Consider the following 10,445-nt stretch of genomic DNA (forward strand, 5'->3'; position numbering starts at 1 on the left):
GAGCCAGCCACGGCTCTGTCTGTCCAACAGTGCTAGGTACAAAGTCACAGTGCTCAGAGGGAACAGGGTGCCAACATAAAGCAATACACCCCCTTCAAGGAGCTGGCGTGGCTGTGATGACAGAGGGTGAAAGGGGCTCTTAAATAGGCACCTAATGAGACCCTGGGTTGGGGGCACAAAACACAGATGTCCAGTAAAATAAGAGCAAGAGTCAACAAGCAGAGGAACAAATGTTTCTTCTCTTCAGCTTTAAAGCAGTAAAACTTTAGGTAAAGTGTTCAGACATCCCTCCACTCTTGGGAAGAGAGGGTCTTCAAGGGATCAGCAAGTCCCTCTCTAAGAGGGGAGCTGGAGCCCTGAGATGCTAGGACCATCACCCTGTTTTGAAGGGAGAGAAGTGAAGCTCTCTACAAAGAGTGGCACTAATACCATCAGCTGTTCTTCTGGAGACAGCGACTGCTCCAGTTAGACCACTGGGAGCCAGGAGTTTGCCTTACCATCACTATTGATGATGGAGATCAGCAGCTTCAAGTAGTTCTGTGTCTGTTGCACAAGGTCCCAGCTCTGCAGAAAGAGAAATGTTGATGGTAAGGGTCTGCCCACAGCAAAAGGCTGCTCTGCAGTTTAGAGCCCACCATGCTCTTGGCTTCGCTATCCAGAACAAGAGCAAAGCAGAAATAACCCTGTGGCCATTCCTCAGAGTGACAGACTCCCTTGGTGCTCTAATCAATCCCCCCATCCCCTACAAAAGGCACTCTGGGACAAGAGACCAAGCAGGGGGAAAAAAAGTTTTTTATATATATATATAAAAGGCCATCTCTCCTGCTGCCTGGCTGGCACAAAACCTGCTTGCCTGCAGCCCCAAAGCTCCTAGCAGACCATGCTCAGAGAGACTAACGTGAGCCAGCAAACACCTGCGGAGCACTGACCCAGTTCTGCAGCCCCCCCCGCATGCATGCACTTTACCAAACGGCTCAGCAGCCATCTTACAGCTGTGTACGTGATGCAAGTAGCATGATGGGGTGAGCAGGCCAAGGTCAGCAGCCTGTTCCCACAACCCAAGCACTTTGCTCAAAACTCTCTGGCCCTTGTAAATGGCCCCAGCAGGCTGCCTGCAGAGGGTTGACCCGCTCCCAGCTGCTCCAGACAGGCACTGGGCTTCTGCAGTAAGGCCCAAGTAGCAGCAGCACCACAGAAGGGCTCTGAACTCAGAAACCTCCAGCACTACAAGAGATGCAGGTGAAAAACATCAGAACAAGCTCAAGCGTGTCACTCTTGACCACTGCGTCCTGAGAAGATGCAGGGAATTTCAGCGATCCGATCAGAGCCAGAACTAGCTCAAGGAAAACAGGATAGCACTGGCAAGGAAAAGGCAAGGAGAGGGACACACGTTTCATTGTGACAGTGTTAGTGGTATAAGTGACATCTGACCACCAGCAATAGAACCCTTGCTGTGTGCTTGCATGTGTGCACATGTGCATGTAACCACACTTAAGACTACTGTCAGACAAAGAACATACTGCTCTGCTGTGAAGCCTGCACAGCAACAAAAAAGTAGGGAAATGGGGAACACACTCAGCCTGGGGCAGAAAAACACATAATTCCAAAGCCTTTTATCTGCCCAATTCAACCCAATCTTGTGCTTATGCCAGAAGGAATTGACTAATCATCCAGTCTGATCTCTCTATACCACAAACCAGGAAGTTTTGTTCAGTTGCCCCAAATACAGCCTGAAGCTCGCACTTGGCAACATCTCTGCCCAGAAAAACACCTCAACTAGGGGTGACAGTTCATCGCTCCTTTAGCAGCATGTTCCAACAGATCATCCTCAAAAATAACAGGCAAGACTGCTTTTCCTTATTTGACGGTCTGATTTCAGACTGCAGATATTGCTTCCTGTGCAGCTTTTCTTCCCCAGATCCAAGAGTGCTTTAGAATTAGTATTTTCTCCCTGCAAATGTACTTACACATTAATCAAGTCAACCCTCCATCACCTTTGTGATTAGCTAAACGGACTGAGAACTTCAGCTTTAAGTGAAGCACCTTCTCCAGTCCTCAGATCATTTCTGCATCTATTTATTACACCCTCTTCAATTTTTAATATCCTATTTAAAATACTGGCTGCTCAGTATTCTAGTGAACAAGTCTCTAGCCATAAACAAGCTGTGGTCCCATTAGTTCTGCTTCAACACTGCAAGCTACTTTCCGTGATTCTGCTTATGCTGGCACTTAAACATTATTTACATCACTGACTGACAAACACTGGCCCAGCACGGGGAGCTCTGCTAGTTCTGTGGTGCTTCCAGCCACAGAGCATAGGAGCGTGACACGCTCCAGCACAGTCAATCATCACAAAACCTGGGGGGATTGGTAGGGCCACTGATGTGTGAAATGGAGCACGCTAATCAGCAGTATAAGGTGGTGCTCCCTGGTATGAACAGACAGAGGTAAACCTTGAAGCTTGGGCAAACATAAGAGTTCAATTATCATTTGTGATGCTGTCACAGTAATAAGGAATGGAGACATGCTACGGTCAGTTATGATTTTCTTCTCTCACAGGACAGGTACCTTGCACACCCATGAAGAAGGTGCCTAGTCACTTGGCTACTGCTCACATAAGGGAAGGCTGATCTCTCTCAAGACCCTCCACAGCCAAGGAAGTCTACCCACTGCAGGGACATGCCTAGCTAAGATTGTGAACAAGTAATACCGCTTTCCGTTTGCTGGCATGTTCCTTACCTTTGTTACTGACATATCTCCCTAATGGATTGCAAGCTTTACGCAAGCTACAGAAAAAGATTTGCTGTTAGTCAGCTGCCTTGGGACACACCAAGCCAGGAAGCTTTTGGGTAGCGCATTTCCACTGCTATTCTGAACAATCAAGTCTGCAGCCCCACTCCCAGTGGGGTGGTATGAAGTGAGCCAGATTACTGCAACAGGAGCAAGTCAGACTTCAAATCTTTACTGATCCTTCCTGACTGAATCTCTGACCTCCCACAGAGAGGGAGGTTTGCTCACCTGGTACTCGCTCCAATCAATATTCAGAGACTGGGTCAGAGAGACTGGGATACTTAATGGAGCATCTACATAATCCTGAAAAAAACCCCAAACACAATTGGTCAGAGAAAAGCCATGACTTGAAGGCAGCGAGTTCCAGAAAAAAACAAAACAACAAATGCCAAATGGTGCATCTAGAAGAAAGCACCTCAGAAAAGCATCTTTGAATGCAAAAACCTGCAGTGGTAAGAATTAACTCATAGCCTCTTAGAAGGACTAATGGACAAGAGGAGCTTTTCTGTGCTCCCAACAGTGAAAGCCAGGGACAAGGCATGTTAGTTTCTGAACTCCTGTAGGGCTGCTCCACTCAACCATCTCCCTCAGCAGGAGACAGAATACAAAGACAGAACTGAGAACAGAGGCTATCAATAAGATATCAAATTCAAAAACAGGAGCAACCCATACCTCCCATGAGAGGCCAAGCATCCTGGACTTCAGGATAACGATTCATTTATTTTACATATGAATTTTACAATGAATGAGTAATTTAGTACATTCACTATCTGCTTTGTTTGTCCTGTTGGTTTCCTCCCTGTGATCAGAAATAAGCACATGACATACACACCATCGCTCAGGAACTCTGAGGCAAGAATTAAGCCCAGTAAAGCCCACAGCTCTCCATTTTGTAACATCCATGTACCTGTTTCCAGTTAAATATGAGACCCTCAGCTGTATAATCCCGGTCTTTGTACTCCTTAAAAAACTCACAGCCTGCAAGAAAAAGAAATAATGAACAACCGTTCAGCTAACTGATATCTAACAACTGAAGTGCCTTGTGGGACTGGAAGTGCTGGCAGCTCTGGGCTCCAGAGCACCAAACCAATCAAAACTGCTGCCTGTGGGAAGAGAAGAGCAGTAATCATCAGTACAGTGTGCAGCACAGCCTCTCAGCAGCAACAACCCAGAGCACTCAGCAGTGAACACACTCACACAGCAAAGGGCAAACTCCAAACACACAGCAAATGTGGAGTTTGAGGGACTGATTTCATTCTATCCCAAACAAGAGGTTTCACCAAGGAGCTACGCTTTCCAGGGCCACTGGCTTTTGCGCAGATCTAAGGCATCAGCCTGGCACACTAAGTGAGAAGGAACCAGCAAAAGGAGCTGTTGGCAGAGCCCTGGGGAAAGCCAACTTTCACAGGGCATCTGCTGCAGGTAACAAGAAAGGGCTCTGTCAGAGGCGGCTGTGATTTCTCTCACATTTAAGTCTCCTCTTTCAAACACACGAATTGCCCTATCTGAAGGAAGCAGATACATAACCACTTCCAAGGTTTCCCCCCAAGCCTTCCCATCCAAAAGTTTGTCCTTTGGCTCTGTTCTTCTCAAACAACTATTTGAAGTCTCTGCAGCAAACTGCAGTCACTTAGTCACAGCTGAGCACCACCATTAGCACTGCGGCTGCCTGCAGGCTACAGGGAACAGCCCTCCCAATGTACTGTGTATGCCCCAGCAGCGCCAGGGCACCCACATTACGAAGACACCCCTGTGCCGGGCACTGAACACAGGCACCGATTCCTGCCCTGAAAGTCACAAGTAACTCCAATGGCAAAAAAAAAAAAAAAAAAAAAAAAAAAAAATCTTTGTGCAAAGACAGGACTAGCCCTCAAAAACACAGAGTCAGGAAGCAATCTGTCAGTTGAGATTTAACTCCAATTAAACAACGGCTTAAAGCAAAGAATGGGGGATTATGGCAGTAAGTATTGGCATCTACAAACGCCAACTACCAGTCAAATGGAAAAAAAGGTTTTTCTGCACTGAAGGGCACAAAAGCTTCTGCAGATACCCCGTTTTAACCCAAGTCTTTCACCCTAGACAGTCATGTCTGGACACTGCCTCGCTCACCTAAGACAACAGGATCCCAGAATAACTTTAGAGACAAATTACAAACCAGAAATTCTTTCAACGCAAACCTGGAAACATCAATAAGAATGTATCACGGCATTTGGCCAGTCACTAGAGGGGCTGCTGATCCTTAGATGTGTATGCCTTAGATTTACTAGAATGACAACATTCCCCTGTGGACCAGCGCTGCTGAAATCAGACAACAGCTGCAGGGAGAATTTCCCGTTTTGTAAGGTTTACCTCTAGCGTGGTAAAACTCTCACTAGAGTGAAGAGCTGCTAAAAGAAAGCAGCTGTCCCAGATGGCAGAAGAGGAAGGACCATCACTGAATATTGCACACAATATGCAGATCCCCATACAGTAACAACTCTACAGCTTAGCTCTATAGCATCACTTCTTCCTCATTCTTTACAAACCCTACAAAAGACCTGTGTACACTGCCTCTCTCATGTTCTAAGTTTGGTGAGGCATATGGCAGCAGCATATACCTGTGCCATGTGCTACAGAAACCAGTAATACTCTTATTTCTGTACACCTCGGCAATCTCCATGGCAAACTTGATAGAAATCTTCATGCAGCTTCTCTGAATTATCACTAATTTATCTATGAAAGGAAATACACCCTTTAAAAAAAAAAAAAAGAAAGAAAATATGTTTAAGGGCAACAACTAGTAATCAAGGAAAAATTTGGGTTTGGATCATCCACAGTTTTGTTAGTTTTTGTTTTGGTTTTTTTTTCCTCCTCTCCCTTTCTTTGTACACAAGGGAGAAAGAAAAGTCCCTTTTTGCAGACAGAGCTCAAGCACAGCAGTCTCACATCCAATGCTGTCACCGAGCCTGACATCAGCAGGCAGGCAGCAATATTCAGCTCATCTTTAAGAGTGCAGCAAGTGACCCAGCAGTGGTTGCTAGGCACAGGGACTAATATAGCCAGGGAGACGGGCTGGAGTGGTCTGCATCTCAGCCGTACATTGCAGGCTCAGGTTAAGTTCTGCCTAGCACTGAGGATATCTTACAGTGGTGCTCTGGAACACTAGGACGAGAAAATACTCTTAAGAATTGGGGTTTTACATAACACAGAGCAAGACATATATTTAGCATCAAGTAGTAGTTTGGAGTTGCAGGGGTGTCAAAGGCCATCTTAACCCCAGCTCCACCTCTGGGACTTTTTCTCTGCGCTTGAATTAATTAGAACTGCTGAGAAATTATTTTACCACCTCAAAGAGTGCCTAATGCTGACTCATACCGCCAGAGCATCCAGATTCGTTGAATTGTTCTCAGTTTAAAAGAGCTTCTCTCCAGAGGGAGCATAGGAAACATTCAGCAAGCCACAGTCATTTCACCACACACACACACACACACAGAGGTAGTTCCCAGTCCCCAGAAACGGATTGTCACCTGTCCCTTGGGAGTCCCTCTGGACATCAGTCCTGTACCTGGATATGGGATGGAGAGAAGCGTGAAATCAGCATAACGTTGAGCTTTGTCCACCTTCTCAGAAGACGTCACACTGCACGGGACAAGAGGAAAACAGCACACATTTGTAGAGTATTTTTCACAGAGATACTAGCACTCAGAAAGCTACCTGTCACATCTCCCTGCACAATGACTTGACTCAGTAGTGAGCAGGGGCACAACTTACTCAACACATCCAAATAAACAGTATAGCCCCAAACCACTAAAGCTTTCCTCTGAGAGAAATCCCAGGAGAAACATCTCCCTCTGTTCCTATACGCAAGCAGAGGGCTCCTTTACTCTCCCTTTCTGAAGGGGTGACTGTCACATCACTGCAAGCTCTACAGAGAAAACCTACTCAGGGTGCAGAAGACAGATGAAAGCAGCTGTCTTGCCCATTGATACAGCTTTCTCTGGCCTAAAACCTTGGGGTTCTCTGTACAACATCGACTAACGGATCCTGCTGTAGGACTCTTCCAGGGACTGCTCCCAGGTTGCTGAATCATAGAATCATTAAGGTTGGAAAAGACCTCTAAGATCATCGAGTCCAACCGTCACCCCAACACCACCATGTCCACTAAACCATGTCCCTAAGCGCCTCATCTACACCTAATTAAATACTTCCAGGGATGGTGACTCAACCACTTCCCTGGGCAGCCTGTTCCAATGTTTAACCACTCTTTCAGTAAAGAAATTTTGTAATTTCAGTAAAGAAGTTTTTTTGCAGTAAAAAATGCATGCCTGATAACAATTCACGTGTAATGGCTACACTAGCTGCAATCCAAAGCCTGCAGAAAAACAAATGAACCCAGACTCACTTCAAGCCAAACTTCACCTTCTTGTTTTCCACCATCAGGTCACAGATATATCGGACAGACAGGTATCGAAGCAGCTTGATGTCGTGCCCTCTGACCTTGTCAAACAGCTGGGAGTCTGCATTTCTGCAAGACAGAACAAGACAAAGCAAGATGAGCATGGAAGACTGGCCACGTTTAGTCTGATTCTCTGTGCAATACTGCCACAGTTCTTCCCCGAACCACTTCTGGAGACAGCACGAGCCTTGTCTCCACAGGTCAGAGTCAGACTCTGCAATGAACTGATACCACAAACTTCATGCTTAGGGTGCCTCTCCACGTCTCACTCTGTGTTGCAACAAGCACGTAAGACACAGACCAACTTCTCCAGCCTGGAGATGTACTTTTTGATGAAGTAAACACGTCTGTGTAATTCAAACACCTTTTTAAATGGCTCTATATATTCCTGTCTCCAGCCCTTCCCTCTGGCAAGAGATTAGCAGGCTTCAGTTACGCTGGGTTCAGCCAGCCATTAGTATTCAAGACTCTTTTTCAAAAGCAAGGAAAGTAAGACTCCGACCTTGGTGAGGGTCTCAAGCCTGTACCCAAAGCCCAGCCTAGGAAAGAGCAGAACTGAGTGGCTGAGCCAGTCAGCTTTGGTCCAAACTCCCTTTTCCCCACCCCAGTGATGCATAATACAAACCTAAGTGCAGAATCTTCCTCTGAAATGTCTTCTGCATCTGCCCAAGCATCATCAGAACCTCCTGCAAGGAAGGCATTAAGAACTGAAGCTTGTGTAAACCAACTGAATCCCCAATCCGACAAGACATGCACACGCCCAAGAAGGTCATGGTTTGGCGCCCTCTCTCCACTCGTAAGTGCTCTCAGTTGTTCCCCACATTTCCCCTTCCTGGAAAGCCCGTTTTCTAATATAGCCCACTCTTCCCTTGTCATTGCAAAGGACCTAGGCAGGTCAAACCCATTACTGACAGACAGAAGGACACCCTGACAGTGCTACACAGTGCTTTGTTAAGCCAAGCCTCAGCTCCCACACTACAGACACCCAATGCTCTCCTGAAGAGCTTTCCCTAGAGTTCACTATATCTCACCATTAGCAGGATTTGATTCCCAACGATTAGCCAAGCTACAGCAAGTTCTTATCCTCTTTCTTCCATTATTCCCCACCCCCGACGTTTGGGAATCAGTACCCTGAATCCTTTGGGCTGCCTTACTTGCCTACATGCTTCCCCTAACTCACTCTTCAGCCTCAAGTTCTTTTGTCACTGCTTCTTATGACCTATGGCACTCTGTGCTGGTGCTTGGAAACGGGCAGGAGATTTCAGTCTTTGCTCTATTATGCAAGGCCTGATGCAAGCAGGTCCATGCTAGAGCGCTGCATCGGCTCTCAGGAAGAGCTTGCTCTCGTGTGTAGGTCACTGTCCCAGCACTGACCAGCCTTACCAGGCAGACAGCGACAAATGGCTCCTCACTCACCTGAGAAGATATAGTTGTAGCCAGTGCGCCCATAGAGCTCTCCCCAGCCAGCCAGCGTTGCTGATCTGCAAATATGCTGAAGGAAGATTTTATTATTAACCACGCGTGCTCCAGGAGTCTTTCCCTTATCAGGTCTTTGGCCTATTTGCTGTCACGTTACACAGAAATGGTTGGTACCTACAGCTACTGCCTCTCAGCAGTCTCCCCTGCAACCCTGGTCCAGATCAAGTTCTCCAAACACATCAAACTCCCAAGTAGCTAGTCTTTGAATCACATTTTCATCTCCAGTTCTCCAATTCACTAATACAGTCAATTCCTGCCAAGTTAGCAACATCCATGCTCCATTAATACCCTGCTTGAGCCTTATTTCCACATTCCTGTGGATGAGATTATGGATGGTCCCAGTACGACTCCGGGCAGTTCGCTCCTGTGGAAAAAGGTCAGCAGGTTCAGCCCACGATGGCTTCAGTCAAGCTAGATTAAAATTGTCACAGGTACGATTTTGCTATTCATACAGTCTTCCTAAATTGAACTAAGAAAGCTGAATTAAGCCACTTAAATTCTAAATGAGACTACTCCTACAGGGCTTCAATACAGTTTAAGTAATCCACATAAAAATTAATCTAATTTCACCTTCTTACAGATCCCCTTGCAGATAAGCCCACACATTCATAAGACCATTTATGCAATCTTGCCTCCCCAGGGAACAGACAAGGGAAACTTCTCTTTAGAGAGAGAAGTTATTCAAAGGGAGCTCACTGCTGGGAAGAGTAAGGGGCAGAAAGTGACAATAGTTGTCTTTCCCCTCTCAAAGACCAAATATCTCTGGTCCTTCAGAAGGGACATACATATGGAGAAAATGTTAGCTCTTTGGTGCAATGCTCATGACATGGCGGGGTAAAATAGCCCAAAGTCCCCAGAGATGATTTATGCAGCCTAGACAGCAAATGCTACCTACTACTACAGGCTGCCTGCTTGTACCTAAGAACAGATTTTTACAGCATTCAGAAGGTGACAACCAACTGAAGATGTGGCTGCACAGTTCAAACGGCAGGGAGAAAGGTCATTTTCTAAGTTAAGACAGGTAACCCATGAAGCTTTACCTTTCCCTTGTACAGAATGACCGGGCAAACAAATCGTCCTCTACACCTCGCCATCTTACTTCGGTTGATAAGGTCCTGCAGTTTGCCAACCTGCACAGTGCTCTCAAACCTAGTGGACAGAGATTCGGTTCAGTACACAGAGCATCTTCTCACACGTCTTTCAGCGAAGCTGCTACAGACACCCTGGGCCGTAATCCCCATCCCTTTTGCCTAGAAGCCAGCTCTGAAGTTAGCGAGCAAGAGGACACTTCTTTAAGAACCGCTTCCGCTGCTATACAACATGTATGGACGCTTTTCTGTCTCCTTTTCTTTATTTTGAAAGACCAGCTGCACAGTACATGACAGCAAACATCTTCAGGGGCTGGCAATATGAGTACCGTCAGAATGGTCTGCTACAGACTAACGTTGGATTACTAATGAAGGACTACCAGAGTAAGCCAGTGTCTACAAAAATATATGTTCTGCCTTCCTCCCCACCACCTTTCCATCAAAAAGAAGCTCAGCACTACCATTGAATTCGCTATCAGAGTGACAATTTTGCAAGGAAAAATAAATAAAATAGAGAATCAAAGCTTGAACGCTCAATGAACCTTAGTTCTGGTCACTTGAGCATTTGTGTTGCCAGGTAATTAGACAACTGCCTGTAAATCAGCTAGTGGGTTGAGCCGGGTAGTTAGATTAATGTCAGCTGCATCTGCATA

The 10,445-nt window shown here is 46.2% G+C and overlaps 1 protein-coding gene across 2 annotated transcripts in view; it reads right to left on the reverse strand.

The window, feature by feature from the left end:
- MTMR14 (myotubularin related protein 14) overlaps positions 1 to 9,847 on the reverse strand; it is a 28,530-nt gene extending 18,683 nt beyond the window's left edge. For both annotated transcript variants that reach the window (XM_019473444.1, XM_019473443.1), the window contains exons 1-8: positions 9,745 to 9,847; positions 8,642 to 8,717; positions 7,851 to 7,911; positions 7,172 to 7,294; positions 6,335 to 6,408; positions 3,698 to 3,768; positions 3,019 to 3,093; positions 498 to 564 (exon numbers count right to left, since the gene is read on the reverse strand). In XM_019473444.1, the coding sequence (XP_019328989.1) occupies positions 498 to 564; positions 3,019 to 3,093; positions 3,698 to 3,768; positions 6,335 to 6,408; positions 7,172 to 7,294; positions 7,851 to 7,911; positions 8,642 to 8,717; positions 9,745 to 9,798 (601 nt within the window). In that variant the 5' untranslated portion in view covers positions 9,799 to 9,847. The remainder of the gene's footprint in view (positions 1 to 497; positions 565 to 3,018; positions 3,094 to 3,697; positions 3,769 to 6,334; positions 6,409 to 7,171; positions 7,295 to 7,850; positions 7,912 to 8,641; positions 8,718 to 9,744) is intronic.
- Between the last annotated feature and the right edge of the window lie 598 nt (positions 9,848 to 10,445).

The sequence above is a fragment of the Aptenodytes forsteri genome, unplaced genomic scaffold, assembly GCF_000699145.1.
Source record: "Aptenodytes forsteri isolate BGI_AS27 unplaced genomic scaffold, ASM69914v1 Scaffold53, whole genome shotgun sequence".
Taxonomy (NCBI): Eukaryota; Metazoa; Chordata; class Aves; order Sphenisciformes; family Spheniscidae; genus Aptenodytes; species Aptenodytes forsteri.